This window comes from Mustela nivalis, assembly GCF_964662115.1.
Source record: "Mustela nivalis genome assembly, chromosome: 19".
NCBI classification, from domain to species: Eukaryota; Metazoa; Chordata; class Mammalia; order Carnivora; family Mustelidae; genus Mustela; species Mustela nivalis.
The window spans coordinates 15,709,660-15,725,302 of record NC_139038.1 but is presented as its reverse complement, the minus strand read 5'-3'; the positions used below and the strand labels follow the sequence as shown (position 1 = coordinate 15,725,302).

Below are 15,643 nucleotides of genomic sequence, written 5' to 3'. Positions count from 1 at the left end.
TATGGAACATTCTCCAGAATAGATGGTATACTGGGTCACAAATCAGGCCTCAACCCAGACAAAAAGGTTGAGATCATACCAGACATATTTTCAGACTACCACACTATGAAACTTGAAGTCAACCCTCCTAAAAAATTTGGAAAGACCACAAATACATGGAGGTCAGGGAACATCCTACTTAAGAATGAATGGGTTAACCAAGAAATTAAGAAATTTTTAAAATACATGGGAACAAATGAAAATGAAGACACAATAGTCGAAAATCTTTGGGATGTAGCAAAGGCAGCCTTGAGAGGGAAGTATATAGCAATCCAGGCCTTTCTCAAGAAACAAAAAAGTCTCAAATATACAACCTAACCTTACACCTAAAGAAGCTGGAGAAAATACAGCAAATAAAGCCTAAGTCCAGCAGTACGAAAATAATTAAGATTAGAGCAGAAATAAATTATAGTGAAATAAAAAGAATAGAACAGATCAATGAAACTAGGAGCTAATTCTTTGAAAGAATTAACAAAATTGTTAAACCCCTAGCCACACTTAACAAAAAGAAAAGCACCCAAATAGATAAAATCATGAATGAAAGAAGAGAGATCGGGGCACCTGGGTGGCTCAGTGGGTTAAAGCCTCTGCCTTTGGCTCAGGGCGTGATCCCAGGATCCTGGGATCAAGCCCCACATCGGGCTCTCTGCTCAGTGGGGAGCCTGCTTCCTCCTCTCTTTCTGCCTGCCTCTCTACCTACTTGTGATCTCTCTCTGTCAAATAAATAAATAAAATCTTTAAAAAAAAAAGAAAGAAAGAAAGAAAGAAAGAAAGAAGAGAGATCACAACCAACACAGCAGAAATACAAACAATTTTAAGAGAATATATGAAAAGTTATATGCCAACAAGTGGGGCGATCTCAAAGAAATGTGGATGCATTTCTAGAAATATATGAACACCAAAAGTGAAACAGGAAGATATAGAAAACCTGAACAGACCCATAACCAGCAAAGAAATTGAAGCAGTAATCAAAAATCTCCCAACAAACAAGAGTACAGGGCCAGACTGCATCCCAGGGGAATTCCACCCAACATTTAAAGAAGAATTAATCTATTCCCTGAGCTGTTTAACAAAATACAAATGGAAGGAAAATTTCCAAGCTCATTCTATGAGTCCAGCATTACCTTGATTCCAAAACTAGACAATAGCCAATAGCCCTGATGAACATGTACACAAAAGTTCTCAATAAGATACCAGCAATAGGATTCGACAGTACATTAAAAGAATTATTCACCACAACCAAATGGGATTTATCTCTGGGCTACAGGGGTGGTTCAACATCTATAAATCAATCAATTTGATACACCACATTAATAAAAGAAAGGATAAGAACCGTATGATTCCGCTCAGTAAATGCAGAAAAAGCATTTGGCAAAATACAGCATTCTTTCTTGATAAAAACCCTCGAGAAAGTAGAGGTAGAAAGAACATACTTCAACATCGTAAAAGCTATATACAAAAGACCCACAGCAAATACCATCCTCAATGGGTAAAAACTGAGAGCTTTCCCCCTAAGGTCAGAAATACGACAGAGATACCACTTTCACCACTATTCAACATAGTATTGGAAATCCTAACCTCAGCAATAGGATGACACAAAGAAATAAAAGTCATCCAAATCACCCAAGAAAAAACCAAGCTTTCACTCTTCGCAGACACTCTATATAGAAAACCCAAAAGATTTCATTAAAAAAGTGCTAGAACTAGCAATGGCCATGGTCGCCAAACTGTGGAAAGAACCAAGATGCCCTTCAACAGACGAATGGATAAGGAAGATGTGGTCCATATACACTATGGAGTATTATGCATCCATCAGAAAGGATGAATACCCAACATGGATAGGACTGGAAGAGATTCTGCTGAGTGAAATAAGTCAAGCAGAGAGAGTCAATTATCATATGGTTTCACTTATGTGTGGAGCATAATAAATAGCATGGAGAACAAGGGGAGATGGAGAGGAGAAGGGAATTGAGGGAAGTTGGAAGGGGAGGTGAACCATGAGAGACTATGGACTCTGAAAAACAATCTGAAGGTTTTGAAGGGGTGGGGGGTGGGAGGTTGAGGGAACCAGGTGGTGGGTATTGGAGAGGGCACGGATTGCATGGAGCACTGGGTGTGGTACAAAAACAATGAATACTGTTATGCTGAAAATTTAAAAAAAAATTTTTTTAAGTGCTAGAACTGATACAGAAATTCAGTAAAGTAGCAGGATATAAAATCAATACTCAGAAGTCAGTTGCATTTCTATATACCAACAATGAAGCAGCAGAAAGAGAAATCAAGCAATTGATCCCATTTACAATCACACCCCAAACCATAAGATACCTAGGAATAAACCTAGCCAAAGAGGTAAAAAGATCTGTACTCTGAAAACTATGAAACACTTATGAATCATGAAACTGAGGAAGGCACAAAGAAATGGAAAAACATTCTATGCTATGGACTGGAAGAACAAATACTGTTAAAATGTCTATGTTACAAGAAGATGTTGTTTATATATACAGTGGTATATTACTCAGCCATCAAAAAGCATGAATACCCATGATTTCCACTGATATAGATGGAACCAGAAGGGATTATGCGAAGTGAAATAAGTCAAGCAGAGAAAGACAATTATCATATGGTTTCACTCATATGTGGAACATAAGGAATAGTGCAGTGGACCACAAGGGAAGGGAGGGAAAACTGAATGGGAAGAAATCAGAGAGGGAGACAAACCATGGAGACTCTGGACTCCAGGAATCAAACTAAGTGTTACAGAAGTGAGTGGGGTAAGGAGATAGGGTAAGTGAGTGATCGGTATTAAGGAGAGGACATGTGGTGATGAGCACTGAGTATTATACAGAACTAATGAATCATTGAACACTGCATCTCAAAAACTTAAGATGTACTATATGTTAGCTAATTGAATGTAATAAAAAAGTGGAAAAAAAATGTCTATGCTACCCAAAGCAATCTATATATCCAAAGCGATCCCTATCAAAATACTATCAACAGTTTTCAAAGAGCCAGAACAAACAACCGTAAAATTTGTATGGAATCAGAAAAGACCCTGAATAGCTAAAGTAATGTTGAAAAAGAAAATCAAAGCTGAGAGCATCATAATGGTGGATTTTAAATTCTGTTACAAAGCTTTAATCATCAAGGCAGTATGGTACTAGCACAAAAACAGACACATAGTTTAGTGGAAAAGAATAGAGAAGCAAAAATGGACCCAAAATTGTATGGCCAGCTAATCTTCAACAAAAGAGAAAAGAATATCCAATGGAAAAAAGACCATCTCTTCAACAAATGGTGTTGGGAAAATGGACAGCAACATGCAGAAGAATGAAACCAAACCACTTTCTTATACCACATACTAAAATAAATTCAAAATGGATGAAAGACCTAAATGTGATACAGGAAACCATCAAAATCCTAGAGAACACAGGCAGCAACCTCTTTGACCTCAGCTGTAGCAACTTCTTACTCAACATCACCACAGGAAAGGGAAATGCAAAAAAAAGTGAACTATTGAGAGTTCAAGATAAAAAGCTTCTGCACAGTAAAGGAAACAATCCACAAAAGTAAAAGGCAGCCTACAGAATGGGAGAAGATATTTGCAAACAACGTTCCTGATAAAGGGTTAATATCCAAAATCTATAAAGAACCCATTAGGGCACCTGGGTGGCTCAGTGGGTTAAAGCCTCTGCCTTTGGCTCAGGTCATGATCCCAGAGTCCTGGGATCGAGCCCCGCATCAGGCTCTCTGCTCCGCAGGGAGCCTGCTTCCTCCTCTCTCTCTGCCTGCCTTTCTGCCTACTTGTGATCTCTGTCAAATAAACAAATAAAATCTTAAAAAAAATAACCTATAAATTCAACACCCCAAAAAAACCCAGATAACCCAATTAAGAAATGGACAGAAGATATGAATAGACACTTTTCCAAAAAAAGACATCCTGATGGCTAATGGACACAAGAAAATATGCTCAACTCATCATCAGGGAAATACAAATCAAAACCATTATGAGATACCACCTCACAACTGTCAGGATGGGTAAATTAAACAACACAAGAAACAACAGGTGTTAGTGAGGATGTGGAGAAAGGGGAACCCTTTTGCACTCTTGGTCAGAATGTAAACTGGTGAAGCCACTCTGGTTAATACCGTGGAAGTTCCTCAAAATGTTAAAAATAGAACTACCCTGCAATCCAGCAGTTACACTACCAGGTACCCAAAGAATACAGAAATAGAAACTTGAAGGGACATATGCATCCCAATGCTTATAGCAGCATTATCAACAATAGTCAAACTATGGAGAGACCCCCAGTGTCCATTGACTGATGAGTGGATTAAGAAGATGTGGTATAAAATCAATGCACAGAAATCAGTTGCTTTCTTATACATTAGCAATAAAAATATAGAAAGGGAAATTAAAGAATTGATTCCATTTATTGTAGCACCAAGAACCATAAGATACCTTGAAAGAAACCTAACCAAAGAGGTAAAGGATCTGTACTTGAGGAACTATAGAACACTCATGAAAGAAACTGAAGTTGACACAAAAAGATGGAAAACATTCCATTCTCATGGATCAGAAGAAGAAACGGTTAAAATGTCTATACTTCCCAGAGCAATGTATACTTTCAATGCCATCCCAATCAAAATTCCACCAGCATTCTTCAAAGTGCTGGAACAAACGGTCCTAAAATTTGTATGGAACCAGAAAAGACCCTGAATTGCTAAGGAATTGTTGAAAAAGAAAAAACTGGGGGCATCACGTTCCCTGATTTCAAGCTATATTACAAAGTTGTGATCACCAAGACAGCTGGTACTGGAACAAAAACAGACATATAGACCAATGGAACAGAGTAGAGTCCAGATATGGACCCTCAACTCTGTGGGTAAGTAACCTTTGACAAAGCAGGAAAAAATAACCAGTGGAAAAAAGACACTCTCTTCAATAAATGGTGCTGAGAATACTGGACAGCTATGTATAGAAAAATGAAACTTGACCATTCTCTCACACCATACACAAAGATAGACTCGAAATGGATGAGACACCTCAAAGTGAGGCAGGAATCTATCAAAATCCTAGAGGAGAACATAGGCAGTAACCTCTTCGACATCAGCCACAGCAACTTCTTTCAAGATATGTATCCAAAGGCAAAGGAAACAAAAGCAAAAATGAACTTTGGGGACTTCATCAAGATCAAAAGCTTTGGGGCACCTGAGTGGCTCAGTGGGTTAAGCCACTGTCTTCGGCTCAGGTCATGATCTCAGGGTCCTGGGATCGAGCCCCACATCGGACTCTCTGCTCAGCAGGGAGCCTGCTTCTTCCTCTCTCTGCCTGCCTCTCTGCCTGCTTGTGATCCCTCTCTGTCAAATAAATAAATAAAATCTTTAAAAAAAAAAAAAGATCAAAAGCTTCTGCACAGCAGAGGAAACAGTCCACAAAACAAAGAGGCAACCCATGGAATGGAAGAATATATTTGCAAATGATAGACAAAGGGCTATATCCAAGATCTGTAAAGAACTCCTCAAACTTAACACCCAAAAAACTGATAAGGATGTCAAAACATGGGTAGAAGACATGAACAGACACTTCTCCAAAGAAGATATACAAATGGCTAACAGACCCATGAAAAAATGTTCATCATCATTAGCCATCATAGAGATTCAAATCAAAACCACATTGAGATACCACCTTACATCAGTGAGAATGACCAAAATTAGTAAGACAGTAAACAACAACTGTTGGAGAGGATGTGGAGAAAGGGGAACCCTCTTACACTGTTGGTGGGAATGCAAGTTGGTGCAGCCACTTTGAAAAACAGTGTGGAGATTCCTTAAGAAATTAAAAATAGCACTACTACAATTAGTAGTACAAGTAATACAATTCATAGTATAAGTAATAGTACTACTACAATTGCACTACTGGGTATTTACCCCCAAAGATACAGATATAGCAAAAAGAAGGGCTATATGTACTCCAATGTTCATAGTTAAGTTAAAAACAATGTATACAATACCTTGTCTTTGAGGCTAAAAAAAAAAAAAAGTGGGAGGAAATGAGAAGCCATATATTTGCGTGAAGAATTATCAGGAAATACACTGAAAACTACAAATACTGATTAGACATAAGAGCTGGATAGAGGAAAGAAGCCCAAACAATTTTTTATGAAGTACTTTTTTGTATGTTTTTATATTAATATATATTAATATTTTAATTTAAAATAGAATTCAAATAAGGATATTTTTTAAAAGAAGGAAAGAAGAGAAGAAACTGGTAACCCAAGTGCGAGATCATTAGAAGATATAGAAGGAGAGAAAAAGTCCTGATTCAAACAACCAAAAAGGAACTACAAATGCAGATACTAAAGAATGTAGACTATAAATTCCTAGTTTTCTTCAGCCTGCTACTACCCTCAAGAAGCATGGGGAAAGTAGAATGGAAATTAGAAATAAAAGTCACAAGAGGGAAAATATTAGTTTATGCAGAAAAGATACCTTTGCAGTGTGATGGAAAGAGTATAGGCTTTAGAATAAGATTGAAGAAGAATTCCAGTTCTTGCTATTTACTAACCATATGTCTTTGGGTAAATTATTTAATTACTTTCAGCCTTGGTGATTAATTTCTAAATTCCTATGTCACTTAATTGAAATACATTTTAGAAAGATATGTTATCAAAGAATGAAAATTGATTTAAGTAAAATGCCAGTACTATACTTAAATATTGACTGTTAACTTATGGGGGAAAGCCCTTATTTGTAACACCACACTTATTCTTTTTTTTTTTAAGATTTTATTTATTTATTTGACAGAGAGAGATCACAAGTAGGCAGAGAGGCAGGTAGAGAGAGAAGGAGAAGCAGGCTTCCTGCTGAGCAGAGAGCCCGATGCAGGGCTCGATCCCAGGACCCTGAGACCATGTCCTGAGCCAAAGGCAGAGGCTTAACCCACTGAGCCACCCAGATGCCCTAGAACCACACTCATTCTGAAGAGTTAAGTTATTAGGCCCATGAAGTTGGTGGTATTTTGGAGGGATTAGATTGTAAGGGAAGAGGGGGTGGCATATATTGGTTGTATGTTTCTGTGTTTATATGTGGGTGTCTCTTAGAGCAAAAGGATTGTTAAAAAGCATTAAGAAAATTTAGAGGTAACCCTTTTTTATTTGGATTTCCTAACTGTAGTGAGGAAGTCTCTTTTACTGATCCCACATTCATCATATGTCTTCTACTCTCAACCTGTTTGCCCTTTTTGATTTTTTTTTATTTTTTTAACCACTGGAATATCCCCTCTCCAATTCTGTCAAGAGTTTAAAAATCTGTTAAGGTTACACAAAATCCACCAACTTGACACCTCCTTACAGTAATTCAACCAATCCTGTATTCTTTTATTTCTGAAATCTTACAGCATAAATTTCCCATATGGTTTTTTAAAATTGTTTAGATGATGAGAGTCTTTCCCTTGCAAAAACTGTAAAAAGCTTAAAAGTAAGCATAATTTCATACATGTTTTTATGTCTGACTTGAACACATACTAATTGTTGTTTCAAAAATTTTGACCTAGATTACTCAGAGAACCCTAAAGATTGTCACCACAACAGCTCAAACATCCTAACCTTTTCCACTGCTACACCTTTTCCCCTTCCCCTAAGGGCCCCTGTTAATACTGGTTTCTGGCTAAGCAGAGATATACTTGATATCTTCAGGACTCACTGACATTCCAGGACGTGGCTGTGAACTTCACCAGAGAAGAGTGGAACCAGCTGTACCCTGCTCAGAAGATCCTTTACCGAGATGTGATGCTGGAGAACTACAGGAATCTGGTAGCACTCGGTAAGGATGTTGTCCCTATAAAACTAGAAACCATTCTAAATGGGTTTATTCCCTTAAGTAGTGAAAATTTCCAAATCTTTTGTGAATATAGTTCAGGCCAGCACAGAATGCTAATCAGTGCCGGAGACAGGGCCTTTCTTTCTTGCTGTTTCTCCTCAGGTAAAAAGTCTTGATTTTGTTGAGTTTGAGATTGGGTAGCTTTATTTTATTGCCTTGGAAGTTTCCCCTTTCTAAATCCAGAGGCTCCAAAGACCAAAAAGGTTGGAAATGAATTCTAAGAGAAATTTTTGTTCCTAGTACAAACTTCTATGACATACATTTTTTTCCATGAATAGGGCATCAACTTTATAAGCCAGAGGTGATCTCTCAGTTGGAGAAAGAGGAGCAGCGGGGGATGGAAAGAGACAGTGCAGTGGACGCTCACGCAGGTGAGGAGCAAGCTTTTGGGTATTTGCTGCTCAGTGAAGAGAAGCAGTCACTTCTGAAACATTCAACTGACTGTGCTCGAAGTCTTTGCCTCTGGGGTTTACAGAATACTGAGACCTTTTTAAAAATTCAGTTTATGTTTGACTTTGTTCCAAACTGGAAATGGCCCTCTAATTTTTTCCAATTACACAGATAATATATACTTATCATTAAAAAATTCACACAACAAAAAGTTAGTGTGAAGGTATTAACTCTAACATTCATGACTACTTTGATGTTGCAGATCTCCACATAGAATTTTCTGTTTCTTCATTCCTTTTCCTTTTGTTATCAAACTCTTTAAACTTGTCTAAAACCCATAGCCTCAATTTTAATTCTCTTGATTACCTTTGTGACATGACTCCTATCCTATCTGTACCATTAAAGTGGTTTTCTTGGAGATTATTACCAACTTCCTTCAGTCGAATCCAGTGGCTTTAAAAAAAAAAAGTTATTGTCTCCTCTAATCTTGTTGCATTGGTTTGTGTTGCCTTTACTTTTTTTTTTTAAATATGTACTAAGATTTTTTTTTTTTTACTTTACTTTTTTAGAAATTTTCTTTCACTCTGGCTTGCGATGTACATGATTCTTGCCTTTTGTAGTCTGTGTCCAGTATCTCTATATGCTCCTACACTGCTTTCTCTCCCTTTTTATTCTTCTAAATGTATGTATTCCTACAGGCTTAGTGTTCTGCTCTGTAGTATATTCCTTTTAAGTAACCCTTCTATGGCATTTTCCCATTGCTGTATTTTTAGCCTCAATATTTCACCCATATAATCTTCCCAGATTTTAGATTATATTTTTATTTATGAATGTCATACTATCATCTTAATTAAATATCTCAAAACCTGGATCTGTTGATGTTATACTCTCTCTTTAAAGCATCCATGAGGGCGCCTGGGTGGCTCAGTGGGTTAAGCTGCTGCCTTCGGCTCAGGTCATGATCTCAGGGTCCTGGGATCGAGTCCCGCATCGGGCTCTCTGCTCAGCAGGAAGCCTGCTTCCCTCTCTCTCTCTCTCTGCCTGCCTCTCCATCTACTTGTGATTTCTCTCTGTCAAATAAATAAATAAAAATCTTTAAAAATAAAAATAAAATAAAAAATAAATAAATAAAGCATCCATGAAATAAGAGGTATTAACTAAAAAATAAAAACAAAAACAAAACCTTAGCTCCCTCTTGTTGGCATACCACCTAAAATGTTCTGCCTGGTTGTATCAGTAAGTAGTTCACTTTTAAATGTATGCCAGATACTGAGTTAGGTATTTTACACTGTAGTTTTTTATCCTGAACTCAGCTACCCCTTCTCTATGTAGTTTCCACCCTGATTCTTTGCTCTGGCACAGTGTTTTCCCATTTGGACTTGGTTTTCTGCCATTCAGACTTCAGCTTCTTTCTCAGGGTGGCTTTGACTTGGCTGTCCTTATTGATTTTAGTGCTCCAGGTCATCTTGGGTGAGAAACCTGCTCCTCTTTCAGCTTCACTTTACCTGAATTTTGGTCTGACCAGTGCTGGCATTCTATGGGTAGAAGCTAATAAAACATTTTCTCAAGAACCTCCGAACACTTTCTCCAACAGTAGTAGGTGACGTTATTTCTATGAATCTCCACACCCTGAAACCTGGGAAGTAGGAAGCTAAAGGAAGAAGATGAAAAACGCCCTAGGCGCCCAGGTGACACAGTTGGTTAAGCATCTGCTTTCAGCTCAGGTCATGATCCTGGAGTCCCAGGATGGAATCTGCATTGAACTCCCCACTCAGTGGGAAGTCTGCTTCTCCCTCTCACCTTTTCCCCTCTCATGCTCTTTCTCTCTCTCGCCCTCATTCTCTCCCACAAATAAATAAATAAAATCTTAAAAAAAAAAAAAGAAAAGAAAAGAAAATGAAAATGAAAAACTCCTTTTCCAGGTGAGTTGCCAGCATAGGCACTTACAGCAGAAGGCAAATCTATTGTTTCCCTCAGGTGTTTTTTCCTTCAGGTATTTTTTTCCCACAGGCAAGTCCATTTGTAGGATTCATGCTATTTCCCATATATCCCTATCCACAGACCCCCAGCTAGAGAAAATAATCGCTAACTTAAGAAAGTTTCCAGAACTTATTTTGTAGATTCCTAAGGCTCTTGGTTCACAGGTCAGGTTGAACAAATGATTTCCTCATTCCACCTTGTCAGGAATAAGCAGGCTGTCAGTCTCCTTCAAGGAGACAGCTTGCATTTTGGCATTATCCTGTAAGACACAGGGACACAGTCACTGGTTCCTCTTATAAGGATGTGGTAAGACATTTCTGTTGATGGCCTCATGTAATTCTGGCTTGCCCTCTGGGGTACTGCTTGCCTTACTGGCATCTATTGATGCCTGTTTACCTAGAAACCTCTTCCTCACTGAGGTAAGACCTAGTAAGTGTTTGATTTAGCAACAAAGAGGTTAGCAATTATGTTAATTAATAAGAGAAATAACATGGGGTGCCTGGGTGGCTTAGTCATTCAGCATCTGCCTTTGGCTCAGGTCATGATCCCAGGGTCCTAGGATCAAACCCCACATCAAGCCCTGCCTTAGTCTCCTTGCTCAGTGAGAAGCGTGCTTTTCCCCTCTCCCAATCCCCCTACTTGTGTTCCCTCTCTTGCTGTGTCTCTCTTTGTCAAATAAATAAAATCTTTAAAAAAAAAAAAATAAGAGAGGGGAGCCTGGGTAGCTCAGTGGGTTAAGCCACTGCCTTCGGCTCAGGTCATGATCTCAGGGTCCTGGGATCGAGTCCCCCATCGGGCTCTCTGCTCAGCAGGGAGCCTGCTTCCTCCTCTCTGCCTGCCTCTCTGCCTGCTTGTGATCTCTGTCTGTCCAATAAGTAAATAAAATCTTTTTAAAAAAAAAAGAGAGAAATAACAGGGGAGTGATTAGAAGAACAATCAGTTAATACATTTTTTAATGAACAGGAGGTAAAAAGGTGGACCTTGTAAGTATGCAGTATTCTTACAAGAAGCTCAAATGAGAAAGGGAAACAATAGAGCATGATGGGAGAATAGAAGGTGGTGTCAAAAGAGGATTGTCAAAGCAAGAATGATTTTAGGGGCACCTGGGTGGCTCAGTGGGTTAAGCCGCTGCCTTCCGCTCAGGTCGTGATCTCAGGGTCCTGGGATCAAGTCCCGCATCGGGTTCTCTGCTCAGCGGGGAGCCTGCTTCCTCCTCTCTCTCTCTGCCTACTTGTGATCTCTGTCGGATAAGTAAATAAAATCTTTAAAAAAAAAAAAGAAGGAATAAGTAGAAAATAAATACAAAATACAGAGCAAGGTTCTAGAAGAGATGGGAGTGAGACTGGGAAGGAGATTAGGGTGATTTTGTATGTAATAAGTTTGTTGGTGGGAGATTTGGGGGAATTCGCACATGGTTATTTCTACTTTCTTGGTGCAGTTGAAGGCAGGGTCCCCTGTTGAATGTAAAGGAATGGTGGGGCATAAGGACAGAACTTGAGGAGCACTTGCTCTTGCCTGTTAAGTTCAATGGAAGCTGACCAAAGATGAATCAAGAGATTACCAAGCAGCTTTGAGGATCCAGATGAGATTTTGCCCCATGCATTTGTGGCTTCCAGTGTCCATGCATATGCCATTTCTCCTATTCTATTCTGCACCAGAAAGGCTTTGTAGAGTTAGAGTTCAGGCCAAGGACCTGCTAGATGAGTGGAACTAAAGGAAGAAAATGAGAGTTTGTTAATTCAGGTGATTTGACATAGATTCCAGGAAGTGACAAGAAGTAAAGTAAGGCCTGGAGAGGACTGGAAACTAGGAAACAGTGGATGGGTTAAAGCAGTGGTGTTCTAGATGAGATCAGAAAGCAAGTAGCGTGTGAATAAGGGCATTGTATACTTCCCCGGCAAGAAAGTGTGACAGCGAGTTTGAGACTCTTTATATGGATCTGAGTTCAGAGTATAACTGTATTAACCAAGTAACTAACTGTTGAAGTGGAGTGACAATAGAAGCACAAACAACTACCCAGTTAGAAAACAAGATGGAAGAGAAGAACCATTTAGTAGTAACCAAAAAAATAAAACACCTAAAAATAAACTTTTTTTTTGCTTTTGATAGAAAATCTTTGATTGCTAGTCAAGACATTTATGGTGTCAGTTGGCTTCTAGTCATCACTATGCACAAAATAAATATAAGTAACAGGACGCACGCATGTTTAGAGTCCTTAAGAACAATATATCAAAACCCACCTGAAGTGTCCCATGTGACAACTGACTTATATACAAGGATGTTCATATTGGGGGAAACAACAAGGCTATAAACTACCTAAATGTTGACCAATAAAGGTTAAACAAATTATGGTATGCACATACATTAGATTACTGTGTCACCATTATAAAGAAGGTGGATGGGACACCTAGGTGGCTCAGTTCGTTAAGCAACTACCTTCAGCTCAGGTCATGATCCCAGGGTCCTGGGATTGAGCCTCAGCTTCCTCCTCAATGGGGGAGCCTATTTCTCCTCATCCACTGCCACTGCTTATTTCTCTCTCTCTCTCTCTCTCTCTCTTTCTCTTTCTAAGCAAAATAAATCCAGGCATTTTCCAGGAAAGTGGGCACTCTGTACATGAAGCAGAGTCTATTGTTTCTGAGTCACCAGGTCTCTGGGAAAGAAGGCAGACCCGGTGCTACGAAGGCCCACGTGGAAACAAGCTGGGCAGAGTATTTCCCTGCCTTTGCCCAATCTGCTTACAGCCAAAAATAATCACCTTGTGACTCATACACATTCCAATGTTTGCTTGAAATAAAGGCCTGCCATCAGGATAAAGGGTTCAAATGGAAGAGAAATTCAGAACAATTAGGGAGAAAAATTAAATGCACTAGAAATAAACTTTTAACAAGAAATGGTGCAATACCTGCATGAGGAAAACTTTAAAACACTCTGAAAGACACAAAAATAAACTTGAATAAATGGACATACCAAGATGTCAGTGTCCCTAATATGCATGTACTATAATCCCATAAACAGTATCTTCAAGATTTTAGAGGGATCTAGATAAGCTCATTCTAAATTTCTTTTTTTTTTTTTAAGATTTTATTTATTTATTTGACAGAGAGAAATCACAAGTAGATGAAGAGGCAGGCAGAGAGAGAGAGGGAAGCAGGCTCTCTGCTGAGCAGAGAGCCCGATGCGGGACTCGATCCCAGGACTCTGAGATCATGACCTGAGCCGAAGGCAGCGGCTTAACCCACTGAGCCACCCAGGCGCCCCTCATTCTAAATTTCATATTGGTTATATGTTGGTTAATTGGACATATAAAAAAATGAAATAGAAAAGAAAAAACCTGAAACAAAAATAATCTGGAAAACTCAGAGAAAAACAAGAGGAATTGTCTCAATTAGATAATATTCAGTAAAATTTTGTTAGAACAGGGCAGACCAACTGAACAGAATAGGACATCCAGAAATAGACTTAGATGTATGCAGGAGTTTAGTAGACGATAAAAGCGTTATTTCAAATTAGGAGGGGAAAGGTGGACATGTTAAGAAAATGGTATTGAGCCAACTGGTATTTAAAAGGTAGACCTTTTTTTTAAAATTTGAGAATAACTGACACACAATATCACATTAGTTTCAGGTACACAACATAGTGATTCATATTTGTACTATGCTCACCACACATATAATTATAAAAAGTAGATTTTTTAATGAATAGTGAATAGCCATCTGGAAAGAGATAAAATTAGATCCATAACTTACCCCTCAAACCAAGATATCTCAAAGGAATCAGAGGCTTTAAATGTAAAACATGAAACCATAAGAGACCTGGAAGAAAACACAGGAGAAATCTTTTAAAACTTTGAAATAGAGAAATCATTTCTGAGTATGTTTCAAAATCTAGAAGCCATAAAAGAAAAAGATTTATACATTCGACAGACACAAATCCCTGCACTCTGCGTGGTGTAGAACAATAAGCAGGTAAAAAGGCAAGTGGCAATAAAGGGAAATATTTGCAACTTCTATCGAAAGGGCTAAGCTCCCATTAATAAAATGCTCCTCAAACTCAGGAAGAGGCCAACAGCCTAATAGAGTACACACATCTCTGAACAGTTACTAGATAAAGAATACAAATACATTTAATGTAAGAAAAAATGATCAGCCTCGCTCATAAGAAACACAAACTGAAAATACAGATTACCTTTTCTCATCTCTCAGTTTAGCAAAAGTCCAAAAAGTTGCCCACACTGTTGAAATCTCTGTAGGGAAGAAAGCACTCTCATACATTGCTAGTATAAGATGAATCACCCAGTCAGCATAAGAAGGTCTTAGATTATCACAGGGGGTTCCCTTTCCAGATAACCCTGTTTGGTATTATAGACTGTTTGGATGAATAAACATTGTCTACAGTCACGTGTTTCTGTAAACAATTTTATGGGAACTGAGCCACATTCACTCTGTCACTATATTGTTTGTGGCTGCTTTCACTCTATGACAGCAGAGTTGATTAAACAATAAAGCCCATACGACCCACAAAACTTTAAATATTTACTGTGACCCTTTACAGAAAAAGCTTACCGACCTCTGCTAAAACAGTAGTTTTTAATTATTTATAACCACCACCCTCATTAAGAAATTCATTTTTATTGCAACCCATAAGATCTGTATAATCTCTACAATTGAGACAGTCTTACCAAAAAACATTTATCCTTCTATGTCTGATGAACTGATAGTTTCTAAACTTTTTGAGCCTGTTTTCTCTCAGTTTTAATGTATTGTTCTATCCACTAAATTAATACTATAACCTACTATAAATCATGGCACTTTTTTTTAGTTAACAAAAGAGAACTAGAAATACTATAGTACTTTACACATAGAAAGGATAAACTTGGGGTGCCTGGGTGGCTCGGTTGATTAAGCATCTGCCTTTGGCTCAGGGTCATGATCCTGGAGTCCTGGGATCACATGCGCATCAGGCTCCCTGCTCTTGGGGAGCCTGCTTCTCCCTCTCCTGCCTGCTCGTGCTGTCTTGCTCACAAATACATACATACATACACACACACATACACACACACACACACACACACACACACACATACATACGTACATACATACAATCTTTTTAAAAAAGATAAATTTTTAAAATGTTTTCCTCCCTCCCTTTCTCCCTAATTCTTTCCTTTTCTCCCTTCTCTCCTTCTTTCCCTTCCTCTTTCCTTTCTTGTTTCCTTTCTTCTGACTTCTAAACAACTTATTTCAAAAGGCATTGGATGAGGCTAAGCAGGGTAAGATGTCTACTAGGTGAGGTATGCAGTAGTGCAGAAGGCCTTCCAAGATGTTGTGGCTGCCCAGTGGCATCACAATATGCT

General features: G+C 38.5%; 1 protein-coding gene across 9 annotated transcripts in view; it reads left to right on the top strand.

Moving 5' to 3' along the window:
- The window catches only part of ZNF713 (zinc finger protein 713), a 43,680-nt gene that overhangs the window by 20,402 nt on the left and 7,635 nt on the right, over positions 1-15,643 (top strand). For 7 of the 9 annotated variants that reach the window (XR_014306440.1, XM_082714382.1, XM_082714381.1 and 4 more), the window contains 2 exons: positions 7,734-7,860; positions 8,196-8,288. Coding sequence is in view for 8 of the 9 variants with exons in the window: in XM_082714382.1 (XP_082570508.1) it covers positions 7,734-7,860; positions 8,196-8,288 (220 nt within the window). In the remaining variant the exon portion in view is untranslated. The remainder of the gene's footprint in view (positions 1-7,733; positions 7,861-8,195; positions 8,289-15,643) is intronic. The other 2 variants (XM_082714378.1, XM_082714377.1) reach the window with 1 other exon arrangement.